At 41.2% G+C, this 27,228-nt stretch overlaps 1 protein-coding gene across 1 annotated transcript in view; it reads right to left on the bottom strand.

Moving 5' to 3' along the window:
* Positions 1-27,228, bottom strand: part of syne1b (spectrin repeat containing, nuclear envelope 1b) — a 93,782-nt gene that overhangs the window by 35,606 nt on the left and 30,948 nt on the right. Inside the window, 50 exon segments of the mRNA XM_036593960.1 lie at positions 177-362; positions 470-607; positions 792-974; positions 1,083-1,235; positions 1,498-1,653; positions 1,790-1,955; positions 2,082-2,350; positions 2,703-2,921; positions 3,026-3,170; positions 3,556-3,893; positions 4,009-6,169; positions 6,254-6,519; positions 7,183-7,359; positions 7,466-7,591; positions 7,786-7,932; positions 8,032-8,208; positions 8,345-8,512; positions 9,201-9,353; positions 10,229-10,555; positions 10,715-10,885; positions 10,992-11,147; positions 11,306-11,623; positions 12,143-12,307; positions 12,405-12,548; positions 12,810-12,963; positions 13,167-13,339; positions 13,432-13,596; positions 14,861-15,016; positions 15,664-15,807; positions 15,955-16,137; positions 16,290-16,467; positions 17,009-17,145; positions 17,330-17,686; positions 18,718-18,882; positions 19,140-19,449; positions 19,830-20,002; positions 20,143-20,434; positions 20,581-20,730; positions 22,347-22,552; positions 22,721-22,833; positions 22,945-23,152; positions 23,680-23,883; positions 23,975-24,076; positions 24,160-24,342; positions 24,443-24,472; positions 24,474-24,602; positions 24,784-24,934; positions 25,026-25,205; positions 25,791-26,416; positions 27,031-27,184. Coding sequence (XP_036449853.1) covers positions 177-362; positions 470-607; positions 792-974; positions 1,083-1,235; positions 1,498-1,653; positions 1,790-1,955; positions 2,082-2,350; positions 2,703-2,921; positions 3,026-3,170; positions 3,556-3,893; positions 4,009-6,169; positions 6,254-6,519; positions 7,183-7,359; positions 7,466-7,591; positions 7,786-7,932; positions 8,032-8,208; positions 8,345-8,512; positions 9,201-9,353; positions 10,229-10,555; positions 10,715-10,885; positions 10,992-11,147; positions 11,306-11,623; positions 12,143-12,307; positions 12,405-12,548; positions 12,810-12,963; positions 13,167-13,339; positions 13,432-13,596; positions 14,861-15,016; positions 15,664-15,807; positions 15,955-16,137; positions 16,290-16,467; positions 17,009-17,145; positions 17,330-17,686; positions 18,718-18,882; positions 19,140-19,449; positions 19,830-20,002; positions 20,143-20,434; positions 20,581-20,730; positions 22,347-22,552; positions 22,721-22,833; positions 22,945-23,152; positions 23,680-23,883; positions 23,975-24,076; positions 24,160-24,342; positions 24,443-24,472; positions 24,474-24,602; positions 24,784-24,934; positions 25,026-25,205; positions 25,791-26,416; positions 27,031-27,184 — 11,632 coding nt within the window.

The raw sequence follows: 27,228 nt of genomic DNA, 5'->3' as shown, positions 1-27,228 counted from the left end.
ACATTTATCGATAAAATATCACCAACATACACCTACATTTTTATAGCTCTTTTAAAATTACTTGAAACTTACAATCTGCACAGCAAAATTGGTTTTGGAATGCTTATTACACATTTTTGAGCAGCAGTGCAACGTATAACTGCAGGGGCAAAAGTAGAAAGCTGAAGCCACAGCACCTTAGCAGCATCCTGTAGGCTCTGCAGACGTGACCTGATGGCCTCCTCCAGCTCCTCTGTGTGTCGGCTCAGCTCAGCCACCTGCTGGCCCATAGCTTCCACCTGCAGAGACTCCGACAACAGCTCCACCTTCTCCTGCATGGCTTCCAGATCACCATGAAGCTCCTTCGATTCACGCAACACAGACTGCAGAACAGGGCCAAGAGATCACATTACATTGCTGCATTAAAATCACTGTCACTGTCACAGTAAAATGATCCTTTTGTGCAAAATGAGTGTGCAATGTGACTGACCTGATACATTCTGATCTGCTCCTGCAAGTGAGAGGAGGAGTTCCAGATGATGTTGGCCTTAACAAGGCTTCTGGCTCGTTCTGTCCACTTTACTATAAACTCCAGCATCTCATTGTACTCATCCAGATGTGCATCAGCCTGGTGAACAAACAATATAATTTCAGTCAATCCTTTTTTTAGTTTAAAAACATAAATCATACTAGTACGCAAAACTGTCTCATAAGAGCTTCTTTTAGCTTGAATAGACGTTATTTTTAGTTTAAAAGCAAAAACAATCACTATATAATATATAAAAAAAGGTCTGTTTAATGCTAGTCCTTACCTTCTTCAGCCAAACTGTCCTATACTCAGCAAGGCGGAGGGTGTGGTGGTGGATCTCTCCTAACTTAGCAATAGCATCACCAAGTTGTTTGGCCAGAAGTGGATTACGCCGACCAAAGTCCTGCACAGCAGCGTCTAGTTCTGCAAGTGTCCTCCCACAGCTCTCTAGTTCATCACAGAAACCCTATATAAAAACAATGGTAGGGAGGAACACATGACATTAGTACCAAACAGGACTTATATATGTATATGTATTTAAATATAGATAATACACAACAAGAAAACAATATACTCGTGTTTCTTCTTTGGCTTGATTAATGTCAGTGGCCTTTTCTTTCAGTGTTGCAGAAATGTTTTTCATTTTCTCAGACACATCATGGATTCTGGAATTAAACTCTTCCTTTATAACTCTGGTCTTCTGAATATCTCTTTCCTTGGCTTGGACCTTGAACAGGAAAGTGAAAGAATTCAACCATAAAATCACACCATTGAAGTCTGAAGGTTTTTTTTAGTTATCCAGGTCATTCAACAGTCGAATAATAAACAAATCAAAACAACTGGTTTGATCGTAAATATTACTGAATATTAATCCTCAAGGTTATGCAACAAGTCCACATGCCTTGGTGTACTAAATCATGGCAGAATAAACAAAAAAAACAACACAAGCAATTCAAGCTATTGTGAGAGACCTGGGACTGATGACCTACCTGATCTTCAATTGAGCCTAGTGCCAAGGCAACCTCAGCCAGCTGCATGGAGATTTCTGACGGCAGGATCGTGTACAAGTCCAGATACTTGCTCTGCTGCTGCTCTGCAATCTTATCGACATTCTGCCGGTGGATGATGAGTTCTCCATGCATTACCTACGCACAAAGAAAATATTCCATTCCACCTACACTTCATGATCTCAAATAGAAACGTTTGTTAGGGTGTTTGTCAAACAAAAAAACTATGCCTACAATTATGAATGTCTAAGACTCAAACTAAAAAATTAGTCACCTCCAGCTCTTGTGTGAGAATGTCCATATCAGCAGTAGGGTTGAGCAACAGCTCTCTGGAATTCTGGATCCAGCTTTTCACCAGGCTTAGGCTTCTCTCCACATCTTCTCTGTCTTTCAGTTCCTGATAAACACGTGCTCTACCTGCCCTGGACTTCTGCAAAAGGCTAGGACAGACACAAAACAAACCAATTTATGAAGTATCTAACTGATGCATATCAACTGTAGATCAGAATCTTCAACTGGTTAAGAACAGCCCAATATGGAAAATCTTACACTGTTTTGATCTTTACCTCTCAAACTGATCTTGCACAGCTTTGATCTCCTTCAGACTGGGCAGTTGATCAAGGTCAGCAGTTGGCACTGCCACCTCAACATCGTGTAACAGGCTGAGGGCATACTGCCGCAGGAGTGTGAGTGAGGACAGTTCCCTCTCCAGGTCCTGAGTGACCATTTCATGCTGCTCCAGATGTGACTGCAGTGTGGCTTTAGATGCTTTTTCTACAGCACATTCAGGAACACGACTCCTTAGATCTTCTGCCACAGCCCTTACTTTCATCATCTGAAAAAACAAAAAAATTAATAAGACTTCAGCACAGTAAGCAAATGCAACACTGGTAGCTTACATATCGCTGTTGTCGGAAGAAAACCTCTCTATCTCCAAAATGGTAACTTTACAGGAGAAGGAAAAAACCTACTTTACCTTTAATGTAAGTTAATGGAACCAGATGTTTTTCCAAGTCATTTTGGTTCATTTCTATTAGCCCATTCATCATGAAATTCATATACCATGTAAAGGGTAGCAGGTATTTTTAAACTATGTCAAAAACCGAAAAACGTCACAATTGGAGATACAAGGTTTTCTTCCGACAGCAGCAATATGCTCTATGCCTGTCCTACATATAAGAGGGTACCTTTTCTCTGAAAGTTCTCCACTCATGAGCTGTATCCTCCAGCACCCTCTCTTGGCCTCGAGCCACACTACGCAGTCTAGTCCAGCGCTGCCATACTGTGGTCATTGATCGACTAATGGTGGCTTTGCTGGCATCACTGCCTATCAGCTCCAGCTGAGATGCTTGCTCTTCCAGACCAGTCAGCTTCTCCTGGAATCCATTCACCATGGACACCAACGACTGCAGGACAAAGAAGGAATTGCCAATGGTCAAATCTTTTTATTTATAGCAAATATAAAGATTATTTCATTAAGTCCAGATTTAGTTGTACATGTTCTCTTTACCTTATGACTCTTGAGTTTCTCCTCTGCCTCCTGACTAGTTGCAGCCTTGGCTGTAGAGAACTCAGTCAGTTTTTTCTCTACCTCATTCATAAGCTCAATGACTGTCTGTCTGGCCTCTTGATAGGTTTTCCATTGTACTACACAGCTGGCAACAAAAATATGAAGAATACTTACTGGATAATCATGCAACCTGCACGTTTCATTGTGTGTGGGTAGATTGTTCTGACACGTACATTTTCACCATTTGATCAAACAAAATCAGCCTTTATGACAAAAATGATGTATATTGGAATAAGCCTTTGTAAATGTTTTATGTAGGTTTTTGCCAGGTACGTCTTAATGAGCCTATGCAGGTGTCAAGTAGCCTTATGAACACTGCCCTACAGTAAAGTGGCACTTAAGATGCTTATGTTCTTCTCTCATAAAATGCTTAGGCTTTGTTAATCTTTAAGATTTAATCATGTCAAGAAGCCCAGCCGAGGTACACAATGTAGGAAAAAGCATTTTTGTAGACTTTTAATGCCCTGTACCTGTTCAAGACATCCTGGTGACACTGAAGCTGGTCTCTAACTTCTACTCCTCTTTGCTGAGCAGACTCCACACTCAGCCTCAGCTGTTCTTTGGCTGTAGGGTTCACTAGGCTCTCCAACTGGGGTGGAAGTGCCTCAAGCTCTTGCAAAACACATAGGAAATCCTGCTCAGTGGCCATGATGTCCTCCTGTTGCCGCAGGCATTCTTCATAGTTCTCCACATCCACCCCCAGACTGGCCTGCTGCAAAAAACCTACAGCATCTTCAAGCCACTCACATGCTGCCTGCATTCGTGAATGGTACTTCTGACACAACGCCAGTGCTTGCTCTAGTGTGATCTAAAAAACAAGCAGAGAAATAAGATGACCACTTTGAAAAACACTAAACTTCAAAGTAGAAAGTACAGTATGATTACGCATAGATTCTAAACAGTCAGAATGCTCTTATACTTACCTGCTTAGAGCTGAGGGCCTGTTGTACATCAGCTTCCAGTTTTGCCATTTCTTGCAGACTAGAGTCCACGTGAGCTGGGACAAGTTCATTAGCACTAGTATACTTCTGCTTCTCCATGGTACTCAGAGCAGCCACGATCCTAAGTCGAGACTGCACTTCCTCCTGCATGATCTGCTGTTTCCTGATCTCTTCCTGAACCTTCTCCACTTTTACATCTACGACCACAGCACAGCCCAGCTCATCTCTGATCTGCTGTAGCCAAGTCAAAGTGCGCTTTACTTCAGTTTCAAAGTCCTTACTCTGCACAAACCTGTTTTCACACTCCACTATCAACTCTCCAACAGCTGACTGTAGGGACTGGAGTTCCTCCTGCCAGGATATCACCCGCTGCCTAGAAGCCTCATGGGCAGCTGGGTCCATGTGGGTAGCAAGGTTGCCTATCTGCTCCATGAGCCTGGAGAGGTGAGCGCTTGCTCCCTGAAGACTGGCAGCGAGGGCATGGTAATTCTTCAGTCTCTCTTCAGCTGACTGAGTCTCAGCATTGACTTTGACGAGTTGTTCTTTAGTGGCTTTCAACTCAGAGTCAACTTGCATGGCCATTGCTTGGTGGTCCTCAAATGACTCCAAAGTGTCATCAAGGTGTTCAACTCGCTGTTCTATCAGCCTCTTTAGACCATTATAGAGGCTGACTAGCTGAGTCATTTCCTCAGGTTGCCAGGGTTGACCAGTACTGCGAAAGCCCTCTTTTTTCTGGTTGAGCTCACTAACTGCCTGGCCAAGATTTGTCAACTCCTCAAGCAGTTCTTTATAATCACGCTGCAAACTGATGACTTCCTCTGTCTGTAGGCCAACAGGCTGAGTACCAAGGTTGTGGAACTGTTCTTCAAGTTCTTTCAATGCTTTGTGGGTTACATCAATGAACGAGGCATATTCCTGACGTGCAAGAATGGCTTGATGTATTTTCTCCTGTTTTTCTTTAGCTAGTGCCAGGACGTTGTTATATTGCATTGGAAGAGCATTAAGTTTCTCATCTAAGTAGCAATGGTCAATCTCATTAAGAGTAGGCAATATGTCTTGACCTGCTCTTTGGACAATCAGCAGGAGATTCTCATACTCCATTGCTTGATCCAATATTTGTTGGTATTTTGTAAGCTGTGCACTAAGTTCTACATCTCCATTCATGAGATTTATTTCTGGAAATGTCACAATATCTGCTTGTTTCAACCACTGACATATTTTCTCTAGATCTGCCTTAAAGTATTTTCTAGTTACCAGTACTTTCTCCAGCTCCTGAAGCCTTTGGCTGCACTTTTGCAAAGCTACTTCAAAGATATTTTGCAATTCCTGTAACTTGGTTAGCATTTCAGCTTTCTCGTCCTCAGTAGCATCTTTCATCAGATCTCTTCCTTGGGACCACAGTGAAGTTAGCTCACTCTGATAAGCTCTCAGGCTGCTCTGGATGTTCCTGCAGGTCCTCACCTGCTTCGCCAAGTCATCTGGTAAAAGGGCTATGTAGTCTTCGGCCTGTGCTTTTTTCTCGTTCTGTTGTACCCAGGTGATAGCCTGGCTCACGGCAAGCAGGAACTGGGTCCTTTCTGTGAAAGCCTTACTAAGATGTTTCCTTCGCTGGGCCACTTTGATACTCAGTGACTCTACCTCAGCCTGGGTCTCTGAGATAAGCTGCTGCAGCCGCTGCCTTTCACTGAGGCCTAGGTGCGCTAAAACTCTGTCTGCATCACTCATAGCCTGGGAAAGCAGCAGCTGCTTTGCTTCAAGCTCACTGCAAATGCTGAGGTGGTCAAAGAGGAAGCTCTGTGCCAACTCTGGGGGCGGACTCATTTTCATAGCCTCAGATAGAGCAGGCTTCTGCTCCTCAGCCCATTCTCTTGCCTCTTTAAGCCGAGCCTCAACTTGGCTCATGTCCTCAAGTGTTAGGATAGAGTCCTGGATCTTTCTCTCAATGAGGCTCTCTAGATGGGCCCATCGCTGCTCAAAGTGACTGATCTGTTCCTTCACCAGCTCTTTGTCATCCAGATTTAAGTAGTACATCACTTTCTGCTTCTGGTCTTTAAGGTCATCAAGAGTGCTCTTCTTTTCTTTGAGGGTAATTGACAGTTTCCGGAGAGCCTCTAGATGCTCAGATGAGCTTTCAGCATCGGTTCTGTAACAATTAAAGTTGAACTGTAATTTCACATTACTTCTCACGAAGCAAAGACATGTTTTTAACTCTGGATTAAGAGCCTACCTTGCTAGATTGTCCCACTCCTTGGAAATCTGTTCAAACAGAGCTTCCATGGCACTAATGCAGTCATGGTACTCCCTTGTCCTCAGCAGATCCTCTTCCCTCTGGGCTTGTAACTTGTTAGCCTGATGGCACAGCTCTAGCCATGCATGACTCAGACGATTAATCTCTGCATGTTCTGGAGAGTCCATGCCTTCTGTAAGCTTACTCACACTCTCTGTCATCTTAGTCAAAGTACTTTGCCTGCTTTGCAGCTGCTGGCCAAATTCCTGTTGAACAAGCGCATCCGATCAGTAAAAAATCTTAGATCAGTATACAATGCATAGGAAGAACGATACTTAAAAAATGTTCATAGTGTCGTGTGAATAGGCTGCTATCTTTTCCAAGCACATACAATCCATTAATATATTGACAGTTTTTGTTGTTGGATTTGAAACAACTGAAGCAATAACTGAGTTTAAACTACAGAATGTCAGCTTTAATTTGAGGGCATCCTAATTGATAGGATTGGTATATTGTATTTAAAATGATCTAAAGATCCACAGCCACAGACTCCAAATGCGAATCCCACTACAAATACAATCCCATCTACAATAAACTCTAGACATTTTATTATCTCTCTTGTGCATTAGCTAATGGTGCAATAGTTCTGGACAAAAACAACTTAGCAGTCATCTATTCAATGTATAAAAAAGGCTCCGATACCTAAATAATTTAATATAGATCTCTCCCCTGCGGCTTAGAAAATGTGTGTGTGTGTGTAGATTTACCCTTGAAATAAAGTTGACATTCTCCACCTTAACCTGTAATCATTGCTTTATTTCAAACCCACTGTGCCGAAAAGCCAAAACTGTTTGCTGCCAAACGTCACTGTCCTAATACTTAATAAATTACACTGTATGTTACAACATGTATGGCACAAGTGGTCTTACTTTTGCTTGATCCAGCATGTTCTGGGCAATCTTAGGCTCCAGTTCAGCAGGTCTCCTGGAAAGGCTTTGTAATTGCTGTTCCAAATCTTGGAATAGTGTAGACAGCTCCTGCTTTTGTTCCTTAATCTCTCTCCAGCTATCTGACAGTTGCTGTGCTCTGGCCATTCTCTCTTCAATCTGTGGCATCACAAGAGACATCAAGAGGTGTTAAAGCTATGAAATAACAATAAAACTTGGTTTAGTTTAAGTTATTGAATGTATTAGTCCAAGTTACCAAACTCACCATAGTTTTGATCTGCTGAATTTTAGCAGCAGTGGCTCTCACAGATTCATCTGATAAGTCACACACTGAGCAAACCAGATCAAGATAGGTACTGGCCTGCTCCTGCAGAGCCCTGAAGTGCTTCATCTGCAAAAAATATATATTATTAATAATATTCACTAAAAAATGACACATATTTTAAATACATAGAGCATTAAGTCTTCAAGACCTCATTGTTTGGAATATCAAAAAGACACACAGATAAATATCAGCACAAAATAAATATTAGAATTACTTTTTAGACTATAGGTTGTGGAACGTCTATGTGGTCTTTCACGAACCTGTTTTAGTGCTTCCTGAAGGCCAAAGGGGGTCTGTGAATGTTGTTGTATCTCCTCTTGAACAGTGGAGAGCCAGGTCTCACACTGCTGCAGAGTGTCCTGGTGACTGACATGCTTCTGTAGTTCCCGGTCAAGACTCTGATACACCTGATGAGGTACAGATTCAGTGTTCAACTAAGGTTTCTTATAATAGTACTTATAATACTTAGAATAGGGTTTGAACAGTAGAATGGGTAGGATGCTGACCCGCTGAGCTGTGCTGCAGATAGCAGAATAGCTGTCTTTGGTTCCTTGCTGGTGAGCCTGAATCTGCTGGCTGATCTTAGCCTGAACTTGCTCTGAACAGGAACTGACAAGACCATCTCCTTTCTCTTTCAGACTTGTCAAACGCTCTTCAAAGCCAGCTATCTCTTCCATTATTGCCTGAAAAAGAGTGACAAATTGTATTATGTTAGCAAGGTAACTTGAGATCATTTAAGTTTTGCTCAGAAAACAAATAAAAAAGTAACAAATAATCATTATTATGTGGTCACACGCATATGATTGACAGAATACATACTTTGTGTCTTGCTAGCTGCTGTGTGGCCATCTCTAGATTGCCACTTTGCATTGAGTCAGAGGTGACCAGTCTGCTAGACATCTGCAGCAGCCATTTCTCCACCTCTTGTAGTTCACTGTTGTAGTCCTCATGCTCTTTCACCCCCTCCACCAACTTCTGTACATGGGCCTGTAAGCAATACAACTCTTTTTGCACTTTCTGATATTCAGCTCACTTCTATGAATGCTAGTTATGAACAGTAACTGTGCACAGTGGGACACCAACAAAGATACACAGTGACATAACATGATACAGCTAATAATACAAACGCTACGCTCACGTGAAAGATACAGGAATATTCTCACAAATTCTGAGTAACAGCTTTACTCAGGCTGCAGGAAAGCCAATGTGTCTGACACAACTTGGCTCTTTAAGGAGGAATGTACAAACCAGTGCACCAAATAGGAGAGAATGAGGCCTGTTGCTCTCAGTAGCTCTAATGCAGTATGAATCCTTGGAGCTAATGACAGCCAGAAAGGCAGAACTTTAAACTGATGTGCCCCACAGTAGAAAGCAAACCAAAGGAACTTGGGGCAGTAGGCATGTCAAAATAAGCGTCTTTTTAAACTTGTCTGGAAGTACAGGCTGAAGAACACTGGCCTTTTACATTGGTGCAATGTGTAACATTACAGGCGCTTTAGATAAGATCTTCAGCCTGCAAAAATCCTATGGGGCAAAACTGGCCACCTTCTTGGGAAGGGCAACATCAAAAGACAACTGCTAAGCTCCAAGTGCATTAGTAAGCTCTCTCACATTCTAAGTGTTTTATGCCAAATTATGATGTAAACAAGGATTCAGTACATGCTCAGGAGAATACCTTGGCCGTGTTGCATAGATCATGATAATCAGTCTGCAGCTTGGTCATGTTCTCACTGATAGTGGGGTCACGCACGGTTTCCAGCAGAGCTTCTCCTTTCTCAATGACAGACTTTACAGCAGGCTCATGAGACTGCACAGTTTGTTGGATTGTCTGTGGAAAGACAAGAGAATACTAGAATGAAGTTGCTGTTCATTAGTAAGGTACACGTATGGTTCCCAATATTAGTCCTGTGGTAGCCTTGCATTACACAGCTTACTGTTCAGTTTCCTGCTCTAATGCAACTTATTAAACTAAAGAATGGTGTGATAGTTAGCTTGTTAGATGAATCAGCTGTACTATGCACCAGGAAATGTCATGAGGAGACTAAGCTAATTAAATGTAAATTATGCTTCAGACAAAGACACAATGAATGTATACATAAATTATGCAATATATGTCTTGGGGTGCAATGATTTGATTCACGATACCGAGTACTAGATCTGCTAAGCAGGAGGAATGCTGAATTGACATGCTGATTGGTGCTGATGCAGTTGCATTAATAGCATGTCCATTTTCCCAGGCACACTGTCACATTTTTGCATGGAGATATCACATATCATTGTGATATTACATATTCTAATATCCTTTGTTACACCCCTTATATTCATAGCATTCCAAAGGCATCATGTAATTGCACGGCCACCACAGCTTTAAGTTCATTTGGCAGTGCAGTGGTGGTTTGAGACAACAATGTCACAATCAATCCAGCAAAAGCAGTAAAACACAATTTTGGAAAACTCAGTTTAAAACTAATTTTAAAAGTTGATTTTATTTGATTTGTTGCTGTAGTCATCACAAATGAAGCTTTAGAAGAGTTTTGAAGAGTTATTTATGCTGCGTCCCAAACTGCATACTAGCACACTAAATAGTATGTAAAAATAGTACACTACCATTAGAAGTGCCCTCATTAGTGTAGTAGGCGAAGTATAGCTTTGGGACGCGGAATTAGATCAGCCAGTGAGACGACTCTATTCTATGTGACTCACCTTGTATTTGGCTAATTGGGCCTTTTTTTGGTAGAGTTCAGCTTTAAGTTCCACAGGTGAGGCCAGCAGAGATTTGGTCTCTGTAAGCCACTGGCTCTGAGCCTTATACTTGTCTAGAAAGTCTTTAGACAGCTGAATGCATTTCTCCTGAGCACTGAGTTCAGCCCGCAGGGCTCCCATTAGCTCCTCCAACTGAGAGAGACGGGTGTTAATCTCCTCTTTCAGCTGCTCAGCTTCTGACTCCTCCAGAAAGGCCATGGCCCGTTCTGTTTTCTCCCGCATGGTCTTCAGGAAAGTGTGACCCAGCTCCATATCACCTTGTAGAGCCTGAGTCATCAGATTGAAGAGAGCAGAGATAAATATGAATATGTACAGATACTTGCAGCTGATAAGTTTTTTAAAAGCTCTGTGGGTGAAAAGCAAACTGAGAAAGCTTTAGGGACACTGTTCAAACTGCTAGGGGACATGACACCATTCTTTCTGTACCTCTAGTTTTTTCATTTTCTTCTCCATAGCAACACGATCTACAACATCAATACTGATGGCCACACTGCTGAAGTTCTTCTGGGCGGTGCTCAGCCAGTCAGAGAAGGTGCTGAAGACGCTGTGAGCTTCTTCGATACCAGACACTTCCTCCTTCAGCTGTTTGATTGTCTCCTAAACCATGGAACAACGGAAAAGTCTGTATTGTGTTTGTGTGTACCATATGCATATTCACATGCACGTGTGTGTGTGTGTGTGTGTGTGTGTACATGGATCATACCATGAGGTGCAGTAGCAGGGCATGATAGCGTGAGGTAAGCTGTGTAGCTCTTGTGCTGACTCGACTGCTGATGTGAGTCTCCTCTAGGACTTGCTGGGCAAGATCACTTAAACCCTCTATCTCGTCCTGATAGACCAGTACCTCCTCATGCCATCCCTACATAAAACAATGAACATCACTCCACTTTAAATACAGGCACAGTGCACATACTACACCATATTCTACTCAAGTCTAAAATTCACATATTTGTCTTCTAAATCAGAAACGTAACATCCCAAAGAGTTAGCATCTGCATGAGATAAATTGCAACGCACCTTCAGCAGCTGTAGCTGGGCCTCCTTGGTGGCTCTATCAGAGCGCCTACAGCTGCGTAGCTGGCCTTTACTCTCCATTCCCTTTAGCCAGTTATCAAGCCGCTGGAACTTCTGTTCAATCTGCCGGAGCTTGGCTAGAGCGCTGTTCAGCTGAGATCTGGTCTCACTAAGCCGGGCCTGGTAACTGCCCCACTCCTGCTGCACTGTCTCCAAAGTGCGATCCTCCAACTGAGGTGCTCCCCATGGGATAACCTGCTCACGACTCACTACCAGCGTGTTGAGCAGAGCCTGTCCCTCTGTGCAGTGTACCTGAAGCTCCTATAGATTGTCAAATACAGATTATACCACAAACTTAATGCATCACAATAACATGCTTCCTATCCTGAAGGAAAAATGATGGCAACAAAACTACAAAGCAGGGATGCACAGATATAGGAACTGTGGGCCAGTGCCTGATACGAATGCCGATAAATAAACATTTATAAAATGCACAATTTGTTACTAGATCCAACTGGAGTACAATTACAGAGAACTAAAACATTTATTTCTACAGGGCTACAAATGGAGTAAAATCAATAAATGCAGACAGGTTAGTGGAGTAGCCTATCATTACATAAACTTGTTGCTCTTCCGCAGTACAATGATCACATCATCAAATATCGGTTTTAAATACTGGATAAATCTAAGCATCTGCCCAATGCTGAAATTTTAAAGCAAATATTTTTAGGCAAATATTGTTGTACACCCCTACTACAAAGGCCTATAATAAAACCTCTACTACACTGGAATCTCAATCTGTATGCAGCTAATGAGCAATGATATGCTTTGTGTTCTGACCTGAAGTTTTTGTAGAGTTTCTTCCAGGGTGTCAACATCTCCCTCCAACTGTGTGTAGCAGCTGAGTTTCTCCTGCTGCTGCTCCAGCCAGTCCTTGAACTCATGCAAACAGTGCTGGTACTCCTGATGAGCCAGCACCAGCTCCTCTGCTTTTCCTACTGCCAGCTAAGTAAAGAAAAAAACAGACTTGATTCATTAATATTGTAACACGCTCTGATCATAAGACTGTAACTTGCAACTTAAACTGTACGTGTGACTGTACCTGGGCCCTCTCTTTAACAGTGTTGTACCGCTCCTGCAAGTCTTGAATCTCCAACTGGGTCACATAGTGCTCAGCCATGTTGGAACCTTTCATGGAGATGGTGTCCAGGACAGAGCTATGACTCAGCACCTCCTCATACAACAACTAAAATAAATAAACATTAGTTTACATTAGATGCTCTGTTCAGAATGCATACTGCCACCTATCATTCCACAAGATTCTCTTTTAAGACAAAATCAGACTCAAGACTCATGGCAGCAGGTCCTTTGTTGTTTGCAATCGACTGCTGCAAGTAGGTAAGGAAATATGGTATATGCTATGGTAACTGTATTGTGTACAATACTGTACATGGTATGATGGTTTCATTGTGGTGTTGCTGACAAAGCATTGACACATTGACAGTACCTTGGCCTTGCTTAGGTTGGCAGTTTTATCTCTCATCTCAGAGCACTGCTTGTCTGTGGAGTTCAGACTCTCTTCCACCCGCTCAATCCAGCTCACAAATTGCCGCACATCCTCCTGATAACTTGTCCACTGAGACAGAGCTCCCTCCAGCTGGCTGTGAGATCACAAATGCAACAACTTTACATACAGTAGCCCCAGAACCATATTCACACACATTCTCCTAAAGGTTTGAGTGTCATGAGTTGCTCCTCTTATGTTGTGAAGATATATAATAGCTTTTTGCAAAAGGAGGGAAATGCATCTTTTAATCTTTAATCAGGTGGAACTGATTAGAGATTTTAATAGCAGTACACTGACCTTTTGCACTGAATGGATGCAGACAGCAGGGCATCCCAGGAGTCTTTCAAGTCCTGGATCTGTTTACGGACCAGAGGAACTCCCTCAGCAGATGTGTTCCTCTGCACAGACTCACCCCTAGTGACCAGCATCTTCAGTTGGATCTCCTTCTCCTGGCGAGCTGTTAGCAGGGCCTAAAACAACACCAGAGTAACCAAAGTTAGCAGAGTTCAGATATAAGCAAATCTAGAGCGGAAATCATATAAGGCACTCTCCGTTGGTATACCTCAAGTTTGATCATCCTGCTGTCCAGAACATTCTTATCTGCTGTTGGAGTGCAGTAAGTCTGCAGCATATGACTGGTGTCTGCCACCCAGTTCTGTAGCTCCTTCAGACCCTGAGAGAAAAGCTGGTGCTCTGACACAATCCGTTCAATTCTTGAGGTTTTTTCCTGTTGGACAAGTATAGCATATTACAAATCACACCTGACATATTGCCTGTAAAAAATGAATCACAGTATAGAATTATATTTAGTTTAATAGTTAATAATTTGCCAAAGAATAACTTAACTAAAATGTTAAAACTGTTAAACAGACAAAATCATTCTGTTTATTCTCAGATAGATCTTTATAGTTAATCATTGTGAGTTGTCCTTCTTAATTAGTGGTCGAGCCTGTGACAAATCCACACTTACATTGCCCTACTCATGCACAACAGACTGTGTGAGAAAGAAAAGCCTTAATGTCACATTGGTTTTGAGGAAAATATAACAAACAGAATAAACATTATAGATACACTATACACAGAACTGCGCAATATTCAGTAACCACCCTTCATTTATTTAAAATCCAGTCTAAACAGCCATTAAGTACAAGTTTTTTCGATGTCAGCAAAAATTACACAGAAGCCTCAACATCTAAATCAATCAATTTTCTGGTACCAAATTTTGCATTCTTTTTGGAAGACTTGCTTTCAGTTTTTTCAAAGAAATCTGCAAATGTGCATTTTTCCCCACCTCCAAAGTTCAGTCTTACAAGTTAAGTTTCATTTTGTGCTTCTCACAATCCAAGTAATTCCCAACACATTCTATAATGTCTGGGGTGGCTAGTCCTTTAATCTGAGAACACTAGCAGCTTATTTGTTTATCTGCAAATTTTTTGCTTTTTTTGTTGAAACCCTTTTTTCAGTAAGGGCTTCTTGACAGCTACACATCCTTTTAAACCCAACAGCACTAAGCTGTCTTCCTACAGTTGAAACATGGACAAAAATCTCAGATCTGAAGCAAGAGTGGAGCTTGATTTTCTCCTCTTTCTCAAAGATGAAAGCTTTAAGCACTCTTTATCTGATGTGACAGTTTTGGTGGTCTACCAGGGTCTTGAACAATTGTTAGGAGTCCCATTTTCTAAATACCTTTTAATAGTTATTTGAACTCCAGGTGTGAATACCCTTGTTTTTTCACTTATTCTTAAGCTCCTGAAAGTGAATAACTTGTAGGTAAAGGCTGCACTGACTGTGAATTACATAAATTAAATTATATTAATTAAAATAAATTTACTTTTGCACAGTACTGTAAATCTGTATCCAAAATACACAGTTTATGGATGCTGACGTATTGACTATGAAATGTCAGTTAGAGACCTGTTTATGTTACAGTATAACAGTCTAGCCTTCAGGCAGCAGTAGGGTCAGCCTGGCAGCAAGCAGGCTGACATTACCTTGGTCAGGTTGCTTAAAGCTAGGTAGTGAGCGGAGAGCTGCGAGACGCGGTGCACAAAGCCCTTTCCGGCCGTGTGTCCGTCCCACAGCTGCTGGGCCTTTTCTCTCAGCCTGCTCAGCTGAACCTCCTGAGAGGCTAACTCTTCAAGCACTGACTGTAAATGCACAGGCAGGTTAGCACAAGCATGCAGCTTAAGACACAACACAAGGACTCTTCACCTCCATTAGTAAGACTGAAGGGTTAGCATGGCTACATGAAAGCAAGCAGAAGAGACTGATGCGGTTAGTGCTACAGACACACTGCAGCAAAATGACATGCAGCTTGCAGCAGCGCAGATTAATGCATGATGCAAAAGTAGGTGGCGTCTATACACTATGGACTTTATTAAACATAAGTAATGATTACCATTATTACATTTACAGCGCATTTATCAAATTCATTGATTACAGTTATATAAACCAGCATAAACCAGTGTCTATGCCACAAGTCTGTGTCAGGGGTGCTGGGCAAAAATGAGTTTGGAGCAAAAAGGATGAATGATGGATGAAAGGATGAATAAATGGTTAGGTATGTGTATGGGTTGAATACTTTAAAGTATAAGTTATAGATGTAAAAACCTATGTATCTGACTGACACGTGTATGTGGGAGAAGACATATGGGAAATGTTGAAATGGTTTCAAAACAAAAAATCAACAAATAAGTAATAAAAATGACAACGCGATGATTATGCTTAGCTGTGACAGACATATGGCTTTGTCTGCGTTTGTGAACGGTCATGACAGCTTCACATAAGGCCATACCTGGAGCCTCTGAAGCTCATGTTTCTTGGCTGGGAGGTCATGCAGACGACTGCTGCTGTCTTGCACTGCTGCCTCTGTCTCATTCAACCAGTCCTGGAGAGGCTCCACACTGGCCTCGAAATCCCTCATCTGAGCCTGCAGGTTCTGTCAAAACGCAGCTCTTATTTATTTACATTTACTTGAGTAATCGACAGGTGGTCACATTTTATGTAAAGTCAATGCATAATCAACACATTACTAGCTTTTGGAACAGGATTATTCATAGACAATTACAACATTTGAGAAGCATACTTGTAAAGCAGTCTCTCTCTGATGCAGGTTTGTCATTAGTGTCTTCCAGTCCTCTCTGGTACTGCTCACTTTAGTTCGGACTGCTTCTACTCGGTCTTTAGCAGCGATGCTGATCAACAGATCTCCACTCACTGCTACTGCATTTAGTTTACCATGCCCTTGTTCACGGTCACTCAGGAACTCCTTCACATCAATACAACATAGTTAAACTTGAACAATTCGCTACAGGTCATTCTCAACCAACTGCAACACTTTATTGAAACTTATAATCACTTCTTTTAGATATAAGAGGTAAAGGCATTTAAATAAAAATAGATTTTGCTGGTAAACAGTACCTGTATCTTCTGCAGACTAGATGAAGCCTCAGTGAGGTTTTGAGGGACATCAAAACACTTGGCTGTGTTAATTTTAGCATTAACCAGCCACTGCTGAAAATCTCGAAAAGCTGTCCGGAACTTCTGCTCCAGAAGCTTCTCTTTTCCCTGGCATTCCCGGGAGGCCTGTAGACTGAGACTGCAGCAGGAAAGAGCCAGTTCTAACTACTATGCAAAACAATACAAATATTTATGCAGGCACACAATCTATTTGACAGTCATAAGCAAAAGTTTGGGCATGCTGGTCAAATGACATTTTGGGTTTTGTTTTTTTGGAGGTGAAAATAAGTACACATTCACTCTAGAGAACACACGTCTGATACTTCTCATACTTCATATTTTAATGCACAATTACTGTTTATTGTTGAATTTAACACATTGAAAAAAATCTAACTATGGCACAAATATGGTGCAAAAGTAATGGCACATGTTATATTTACGTCTTTATGTTCCAATATGTTAAACTCAGAATAAAAATGAGAAATTGTGCACTAAAATTTGCCAAAAAATGCCATATTTAAGTTTGTCCCTGGCAGAGGATATGTTAACTGCTTTTCACTTAGAAAATCAACAAAGTACGTAATTTGACTGGGGGTGCCGAAACGTTTGGATACAACTGAACTCATCATCAGCCTTTGTCTCATACAAATTAAACCTTCAAAAAGCTTTGCTGTACCCACCTGTTATACTCCTTGATGAGGCCAGACACCCTCGCAGACTGTGTTCCTATGTCTCTAGAGAAACGACACAGGTCATTCAGCTGCGACTTCAGACTGTCTGACATGGGCTCCACGTTGAGTAATGCTTCCAGGGTGTCCTAATTCACATAAGAGAATTTTGGTCAGATGCGACACTGGGCACACATGAACACTGAGGTGCTCATGACTCTTATTTTGTAAGTATAGTGGTGATTTTGGTGTTCCAAACCTGTTATCTTAGCAATGCGTCATGAATGTGTTGACATCGTGATCTTGTTAGAAATTCTGTATTGTGCACATTACCTTGGCAATCTGCCAGCCCTGCACAGCCTCCTCACTGGTGTTCATGGCCTCCACCTGCTGCAGTGTGTCACGGCACTCATTCAGCCGGCTGCTGAAGTCCTGCAGGTCCTGCTCCAGCTGCAATGCCAAACTGTTGAACTCCTGCTCTGAGCTGGCCATCTGAGACAGCGTGGCCTCCAGGCCCGAGCGCACGTGCTGGGCCCCGCGCTCCCACTGCTCCCAGGCAGACAGCAGGCCAGCCTCCTCTCTCTCTAACACCTCACAGCCCACAGTGGAGGTATGGTCCCGCGCTGCAGACCCACAACGTTGCACACGTGACAACCGCTCGCTGCCCTGCTTCCTGGAGTCCAGCAGCTCCTGCCATGAAACAGGCAGTGAGATATCACAGAATTACAGTGAGCAGATTTCTAAGACGTTCACTTCTTATACTAATACAGAATTCTGCAAGTAGCACCCCTTTTTTGTCTGCTTTTAATATACTCTATAAAAAACCTTTAGAGTCAAGTATTCCAGGACAAATTAATAAACATAAAGGTGTATAAAACAGACATGTGCAGATAATAAAACATAAACATCTTGTCTCCAAAATAGTAACTTTTTTATGAGAAGGAAAAATATTCTTAAATTTTTGAGGGCCCATCTCACATAAAACCAATTTTTTCTCACCTTTTTGAAATGATTTGATGTAGTATGCACACACTGTTAAAGTTTCAAAATAGATAATTTGTTCCCCTGTTCATATAGTTCATACATGGGAACTAAACTGCAAAAACAGCCTGTTCTTAATTCATTGCTTTTGTGATGTGACAAAAACCAGCACACTTAGAGATTTTCAAACATTCAGCCTGCAGCAGTTTACCTCTGCCCATTCACACTGAAGTAACAAGGCATGTTTCATCCCAGATTGTTTTTTAAACAAGGCACAATAAGCCTTTAAGAACAGAGATCATTTACATATATCTGTCTTAATTCAAAATAAAGAGGGGTTGAAAAGTAGTGAACTACATATTAATTACTGGCATTTAAAACCACACAAATGTTAATAATGAACCTCAAGGAAAAACATATAAAAAAATACGAGAAAAATGTAAGATATGGGCCCTTTAATGTACTAATTACTAATTCGTAATTAGTAATATCGCACCATTTCTAATGTCCATTTGTCATTTTACAGAATGTGAAGACACTTCCCATTTCCAAAGGCTGCAAAAAATTTTAATAAAAAATTAAAATTAAATGGTGATACAAGGTTTTGATCTGACAGCGATGACATCCATATTACACAGATCATATTTAAGCAATGAGACTATAGCATGCAATATGAACTGGCTGTTAAGCATATACAATGCACTACCTCTGTGAGAACAATTCTACATAAGTATTCTTACCCGCACTTTGGAAAGCTTCTTCTGAATAGAGGCGGCATCCCCAGACATGTCAGACCAGCGCTGGAGTTCCTCTTTAGCAGAGGTCAGCCAATCATTCAGCTCCCGCACAGCTTCCACATACTGTTCATGTTCTTTCACTATCTCCTCCATCTGCTGCACCTTACTCTATAGCACATTAAACAAAATGGGAACCCATCAACACTGCTTCTCTCCCTGTTTAAGCAGGTTTTGATGCACAATAAGCAGGAAAAACATTTGTTGGAAAACCACAACAATATGAAGGTATTCATTTGCATTCATTTTATCAGGCTCAGCATCCATAAGATCATGCATATTTGGTTTGTACCAAGACTATAATTAAAAAATGATCATATCAAATGTAATGTAATGCATGCAAGAGAAAGGAAAGCCATCATCTTTACTTTGATGACTGTTGTGATGTCAGAGAACTGGCTGTTAAGTTCTTCTCTGGGCTCTTCAGCAAAGGTCTGGTCTCCGGTCTTCTCATGAAGCTCTGCAGCTTTTTCATTCAGGCGACTGAGCGCTGCTGAGTGGCCTTCCACATCAGCCTGTATGGCCCGCAGGCGTTCCAGCAGAGAGACTTTCTCTTTCAGGCCAGGCTGCTGAGGCAGAGCCACTCCAACCTCCTGCTCCACCGACTCCATCCACTGCTGAAGCTGGCCTTTCCCCTCCTGATAGCTGCTCCACTGAGACACCGTCCACTCCAGACGACTGAGCAGTATCCATACACAGGGTAGAAACAAACATTAGTAATGATTAACCATGAGGTCATTTTGTATTATTTATTATCAATTACTACACAGACTCTAAAAATGCTAAATGAGGCAAGACAAGTGCACTGACTTATGAGAGATTTATGAACACCCCCAAATCACGTTAGAAAACAAGTTAACAAATCCTCTAACAAACTTAAATACTGATATAAAATGATCATAGAAATGTATATATGATCATTTCATATGATAATAAAAAAATGTCAAAATAAAAATGTAAAAATCATTTGGAATTGTCCAAAAATAATCAAATTAAATTGAATCTAAGCAATAAACTTGAATTATGTTATTACATGTGCTGAAGCAGATTAACCCTACCTGTGACAGCTCATGGCAGTCATGAGCATGTTGGCCCAGGAATCTTTCAAACTCTGGAGCTGAGAGCGGATGGCCTTCTGTTTGTCCTTACTGCAGTTCTTCACAATCTGTTCTCCCTTCCCTACTGTCATATTCAGCTTGACCTCTCCTTCACCTTTCATCAACAGGATATCCTGCAACATGACAATCAAATTTTACAATGCTACAGCATCCAGTAATGGAATAACTGATCAACGATATCATTAATTCCACTAATCCTTCTGTTTTGAGAGCTAATGGCTTAGAACTGAGTGATATTAGATGGTTTACCAACCTGTACTAGCCCCAGCCTCTTCTCCAAAGTTTCTTTGTTGCCTGTGGTGCTATTGAGTGCTGTGAGTCGTTCTTGGATGCTGTTGAGCCAGGCCCAGGTGCTCTGCAGTGTCTCCTCGAAGGCCTGCTGCTCCTGCAGGCTCTGCTGCCAGCTGCGCAGGCGTTCCCTCACCGCCTTCAGAAGACTCTGCTGCTGCATCTGCAGCTGTGTAGAAACCCGCAGCTCTGACCCACTGCCATGACCTCCATCACTCAGAGCCTGAGCCTCCTGACACAGATTCTCAAAGGAGTCCCTGCAGGAAAAGAGGAATACAAAATCAATAACATCAACAGTTACACAGCCTCTATATATTTCTGCATGTGTTCATCTTTCAATATACTCAGTGCTTATTATATATAAGCAGACAACAGATATCTGTTCACATTAACAGTGTCTGACCTCTCTTTTAGAGCTTCCTGGTAGAACTCTTCTACACGCTCTAGTGTTGCTTTCTCCTGGTCGCCGTGTTTGCCCTCTGGAAACTCTGTGCTCAGTCTCACTTCCATACGCTCTAACCAGCGGCTCAGCCTCTGCAGACTGTTCTCAAAGCTGCACAGACAAGAACATGCACATGTGCTAATTCCAACCCAGGATGGCTTAAGCAACAACCTGTACATTCTCTCTCCAGGCCCACCATGCATTATCTCTATAGAAATCATCCAATGCTGTTAATTACATAGACAGACAGACCGACAGCAGATAGATATTAGACAGACAGTAGATAGGAAAATATTAGCCATCAACTATAAAATAAAGAACAGACAAGATGCTTACTAGACACATAATACCATTGATGTACAAATGTGTGCTATAGCTGATTTGCATATTTACATGTAAACTGAGTACTTAAAAAGTAAGCACTGTACTATCCTAATACTATACTACATAAATGTTAAACTTAATCACTAAAAGGGCCATTTTAAAAATCTCAACAAATCCATGGGCCAGAAATCACCTATATTTCTATTTCATGTTTATTCAAAATACAGCAAACTGTCAACAGCAAAATTTAGGCACTTGTAGTAGATCTTGAAATATTTAATGAAAACTTAATACATTTAAAAAAAAAAACTCCCCCTAAGCTATTTGCTTGATCTACATACCTGTCAAGTTTATTCATTGTGAGCTGAGCTGCTCAGTTGGGTGTTTATAGGGTTTATATTGGTTGAACTGCAACTGAAACGCAGCTAGTATGCTTGGTGGTATGACAAGTGTGGTAGAATTGAGGTGTAACCGCTGTCCCATAGATTGTTGTTAGAGGAGGGGGGGTGGGAACACACATTGTTTTGCAGTGCACGCTGGGGATTGTAGTGCAGTGCAGTGTGAAACAACTAATATTAATAGAAAATTTAAATAATACCGCAGGCCAGATATGAATGTGTCAAGGGCCTAATCTAGCCCGCCTGCCTTGTGTTTGACATATGTGCTATACTACACACACATGCATAATTTTCATGATGAGATAATGGGCAGCAAAACACCATGTGTAATTAAAGAAACACTAAGATCAACTACTGTTAAAAACGAATTCCACTGATTTTTCAATATTTCTGCACATTTCAATCGCTGAGAGGTAAACAATGTATTTCAGTGTGGTTGGATGTGAAAATGATGCATTTTAAAGACTTGTTGACACAGATATTCTTTACAGTGATGGTAATAGGAACCATGGGTCACAATTTCTACGATGCAAATCTACCATTTTAGTTACTATCCAAAACCTTCGGTGACCCTACATGTATGTGTTTTCTGAGTTCTTATATGTAATATTGCTAATGGTAAAATTACTGTAAAGCTGAAAAAACAAGTTTTTTTGGATTTGCATCTGTCTCTCTGCCATGAATTTGTTTTAAAAAAAAACACATTGTAGGCTAAAATCTTATGTCAAAACTACTGTAAAGCAATGTCTCAGGCATCAGCTAGAGTGATCATAACCATTTAATCTAACAACTTTTTGTGAGTTAGCATTAAAAGGCATTAAAAGCTTTAGTTGTCTGATCACCAGCACTGTGAACAATTAACTCTGTAGGTTTCTTCACATTAAACCACTCTGAATGACAGATAGAAATCAGTGGAATTCCCCTTTAACTAGGAACAACACCCATGTTATGCAGGTGAGAAAGCTGAGAATATTCAGTGTGATGTAAGTAAGGTTGTGTCCTCACCCACTGAGCAGAGCTGCACTCTCTTCCAGGCTCTGCTGGTTCAGCCTACACTGCTCCACATAACTGTCCCAGTCCTGCTGGATGGCTGAGAGGTTCTGTTGGACCTGGCCAGCAGAAGCTTTGGGAAGGTGAAGCAGCAGCTTCTCTCCCTCCTGACACACCTGCATCAGACGACTTTCTCCATCCTCAACCCGCTCCAGAGCCCCCTGCAAGACACAGGAGTTTTCTTACAATAAGGCAATGGAAAATGTTCAAATGTTCAGAAGTCAGTATAATGTCACTACATTTGAGTTGATTTCTAAGGCAAAATCCATTGTTATACAAACATGTACTGTAGGCTGGTTTAGGCCAATTATCCTTTCACTTAACAATACCTTCAGCTTCTGCAATTTACGTTCTACAACACTGGTGTCCCCAGAATGGTCAGAGCATTCTCTCACTATGTCCTTTTGTCCAGCGAGCCATGTGTGAAACTGCTTCACAAGATCTAAAAAAAGCATGACATGAAGAAAGAGGGGTGTGAAACTGGACAATATCTACTTACTGCATGGTAATGCATATATCAAAGACGAGCAAGTCATTTTATGCTAACTCTCACCATTGAAGAGCTGCTGTAGCCCATGCTGCATTGACCCAAGTCTTTTAACACAAATCTGACTGACAGTTTCATATTTTTTGATGAGATCAGTTAAAGCAGAACCAAGGCTAGTCAGTTCTTCTGAGGGGTACTTCCTACAAAGGGTGTTCAGGCTCTCTCGTGCCGAGTCTATGCTGGCCTGCTGGTTTTGCAGTTCTTTCTGGATATCCTGCAAAACAGTACATATATAGTTAGAGATTAAGCTATAATGAAACCCAAAAAGCACAATTAAACAGTGATATTAGGCTCATATGAACAACTTCAGCTGCTAAATACACCCCACTAAAGAGCATAAAATATGAATCTGCAGATGATTGCTGTGCTATTTATACTGTCTCTTACTTGCTACAAAGCCCAACTTCAGTTGTCTATTCCACCTGAACCTGTACAGTGCTACAGTTTGTTATTAGTTGTGAAGCAACTCATGAACCTCACTCAGTGTTTAGCAGGCTGAATACTCTCCACAAGAGGGTGTTATTAGCACTCAAATAGCCTTTGTTGCTTCATGCTGCTTTGCATCAGTAACACTGTGTGTTCTTTATTTTTAGATAGGTATTTTTATTTTTATTACATTATGTGTATTTTCTTTTATGTTCTCTTATTATTTGTCATTAAGAACATATGTAACAAATTCTTTGTATGTAAAAACATACTGGACTAATATATGCTTTTAATTACGGTTCTGCTTTTCTGTACCTTCACTCTGCAGATCTCCTCTGGAGGTGATGCACACTGTGTATCCAGCAGAGATCCCTCCACCTTTTTTAGCCATTCAGTCATCTGAGAGAGGAAGTCTTCCAGTTGTTTTTTCTGAGAGCAGAAATCTTTCAGATTGTTCTTGGATTGTTCACACAACTCCTGCACATTGCTTATCTTCTTCCTCAGATCAGCCTCCATGACCTGGCAGAAATTTTAATGGTTAAGGTTTATAGGTAACCATGATGATGACCAAACTTTAATACTGTTCTTGACTTTGAATTGGAAACCATACCTGCAACGCCGGGGGAATGTCTTGGGAACCACTAAGCTGTTTCAGCTCTGACATTTTTCCCTGTAGACTGTCTAACCTCTTTTCCTTTTGTTCTACCTCAACCTATACAGATAAACAGAGACTAGATCAGACACCAATAGTTTAAATACAGTATGAATTAAGTACTGTATGCATCCATCACATGCCTTGACTTCAGCAAGGCGGTTTTCAGTCTTCTGGCTGTCATTGAAGTTGTTGAGGCTGTCTGTGAGTTCCATTACAGAGCTATTGGACCAGCTCTCAATCTCCTCACTGATACTGTAAATATTGTCCCATATGGACGAACTCTTTTTTAGATTCTCAAGGTTGTCCTCGATTCTCTCAGATACCTGTAAGTGGAAAGGAATTATCTAAGATTGTGCTAAATTACACATTCTCAGACCTTAGTTAATTTCATATGGGGATCATGAATGTGTGTGTCTCACTCACATCTAGCCACTGGTCCACTACAGAATCCACTTTCCGTCTTTATCACTTGAGTTTGACAGTCTGGAATCCTGTTTAGTTCACTCAACAGCTGCTTTCCTTTACTTGAGAAGCGATCCAGTTCCACCTGATTACTTGTGAGTTCAGCCTTAACTGATTCATGCTGAAAAAAATGAAAGAAAGAAACCCATCAGTTCACATTTTAAAAAGTGCAAATTTCAGAAACATGTAGCAAATGTATGTGCCTCAGTAAAATTATGCCTACATTATTTTCCTTATTGCAGTAGAGCACAGAGGAAATGCATTTTGCAAGGACAGGTTTTGTTATGAGGAATGTGTCTTACCTTAGATAGTGATCTCTTGGTGTCTTCCTGATCCTTTATAACAAATTTAATGTCAGCCACAGCCTCTGCACTCTCCACTACTGCAGTAATAGAAGATTTCATACTCTGGTAGTCCCTCATGAGTTCTATCAGTGCACTGCACTGCTCCTGCCTACAGCACAACAAAAATGTACAGTTGACTTTCAATGTAAAGAGAGATACGTATCATGTTCAGATGAATGTGGACAGAAAGAGCAGGCCACCTTTCTGTGATGAGTTTCTTGGTGTCCTCCCAGGTGGTTTTAAGGAGGTTGATCTCCCTCAGCACCTCTCCAGCAAGCTCTGCATCTCGCTGGGCCAGCTGCTGGCCTTTATCCCTCAGCCACTGCTCCTCATGCTGGTGGGACTGAAGCTCATCCTCCAGCTGGTTAAAGCACCGAAGCCTGTACATCATAAAAACGCAGCATTTTACAATAAAGTATTTAATACACAATACAGTGTTACACAGTAAATCTGATCTGATATATGATTATTCTGGTGCACTTATTAGTGAAGTAATAGTGCTTGGTGGCTTTATCTCCAACTTGAAGAGTAAAAATTTGGCTAAATTGTCATTGGCTGATTACTGGACTAAAGGCAAATGGAAAAAGCACAGTTTCAGTTTTCTAGTGCCAAGTATTCCAGTATTTTCGGTGTACTTAAAGTGAGCGCAGAAACGCTCTTATTGACTCACACAATTACTTAATTTAACATTCAATTTACACTGTATATTGACAGGTTGATTTATTTTGATGAAGACTGTATGAAAAACAATTTTCTTTAAGCAAATACAAATCATAATAAAATATCTAACAAACTTTTATTTCTAAGCAAATATTTAAAATCCTCACTTTCCATAGAACTTCTGTTTCAATGAGTTATAAGTAATAGATAATTAATATAGAATTATGACAGGATTTTGTCATAGTTGATTTTAAGTGTTGATTTTAGCAAGTTGTTATATTTCCTACGTTTCAGTATTACAGTACCTCTGTTGTAATGTGAGCAGGTTGGGCTCTTTGAGGCTCTGCTGGTCAGCCTTTTCCTCAATATCCTCCACACTCTTGAGCAGCTGCTCTTTGCGTTGTCTGAATGAGCTCCACAGTGCCCCCAGAGCCTCAGCCTCGCTCTGTTTGGAGCCTAACAGGGTCCTTACCCCGTCCAGCTCCGCACTCAGAGAGTCAGCCAGTGAGCGGCACGAGGTGCGAGCCTCCTTGCCATCAGTTAGGTGAAGGTGAGCCTTGCATAGGCTGCTGTCTAGGCTGATGGCCAGCGTCTCAAGGCGGCTGATGTCAGGGACGATGCCCTCTAGGTCTCTCTGCAGTTCGTCTACCCGGCTCTTGTCCCAGCTGCCTGCACTCTCTACCGTGTGTCTGAGGCCCCGTAGGACACCTGCCGCCACGCTGTGCGTCTGCAGAAAAGCCTCCAGCTTCTCTACACTCTCACCTCGCAGCATCACCAGCTGCTGGGCTTCTAAGTAGGGTTGCAGGCTGTTCTCCAGCCTGCTCTGCAGGAGCTGCTGCTCCACAGGCTCACAGGTGGCACAGAGGGCATCAGTCTGCTGCTGTAGATTCTCTTTCTCTTTATTTTGGCTCTGGAGAACCTCTGCCTTCTCCTGCCGAAGACAAAACCCAGCTGACTCTCAGTTAATTAAACAATGCAAAAATAACTTCAGTTAGTATGGAATCACTGATCGAAGGTTTGAAATCAACTTTTTCATTATTATAAAAATAATTTCTTGGCATGAAAATGTGTAAAATTATTCTAACATGCAAGCTTTGACTCATAATGATAGTGATAAGATCAGAATGACTGCCGAATTGAACATATTGGAGAAAATAAAACATAAACTATAAAATAAGTGACAATTTTCATACTGGCCACAATTTTCCATTATGTTAAACCAAGCAAATAAACCAATAATTGTGCTTCAAAATGTGTATAATGTATATCAACAGCTATGACAAAACATAATCGGGAATAGATGATTACAGTATGCTATTCATCTTCTTCATGTTCTCAAAATACATGAAATATTGAATAAAACATCTAAAAATATTTAACAATATTTATAATGTTTATAATATTGAAATCACACATTGTTTAAATTATTATTATACCTAAAATAACAAAAGTCATTAATACAACAAGTGACAGCAAAATCTTGAATGATACTGCATGACTGATATGAGGTTTTTGCACACATCCTATACCGATGACAGGACGCACCTTTATTTCCACAGCAATTGGCTGTAAGTCTGTGAAATTCACTTGGGAGAATGGGTGAAGAGATGAGAGGAAAGATTCTCCCCACTTAAAGAACTTCTGCAGAGCTTGGTCAAAATCTTCCACCTGAGACAGGTGATCTCGAAGCACCTGAATTCTGTGATGAGAAGACAAATAAGGGCCAATTTCTCCACTACAGAA

Source organism: Colossoma macropomum, unplaced genomic scaffold, assembly GCF_904425465.1.
Source record: "Colossoma macropomum unplaced genomic scaffold, Colossoma_macropomum, whole genome shotgun sequence".
Lineage (NCBI taxonomy): Eukaryota > Metazoa > Chordata > Actinopteri > Characiformes > Serrasalmidae > Colossoma > Colossoma macropomum.
This window is presented reverse-complemented; position numbering and strand designations above follow the sequence as displayed.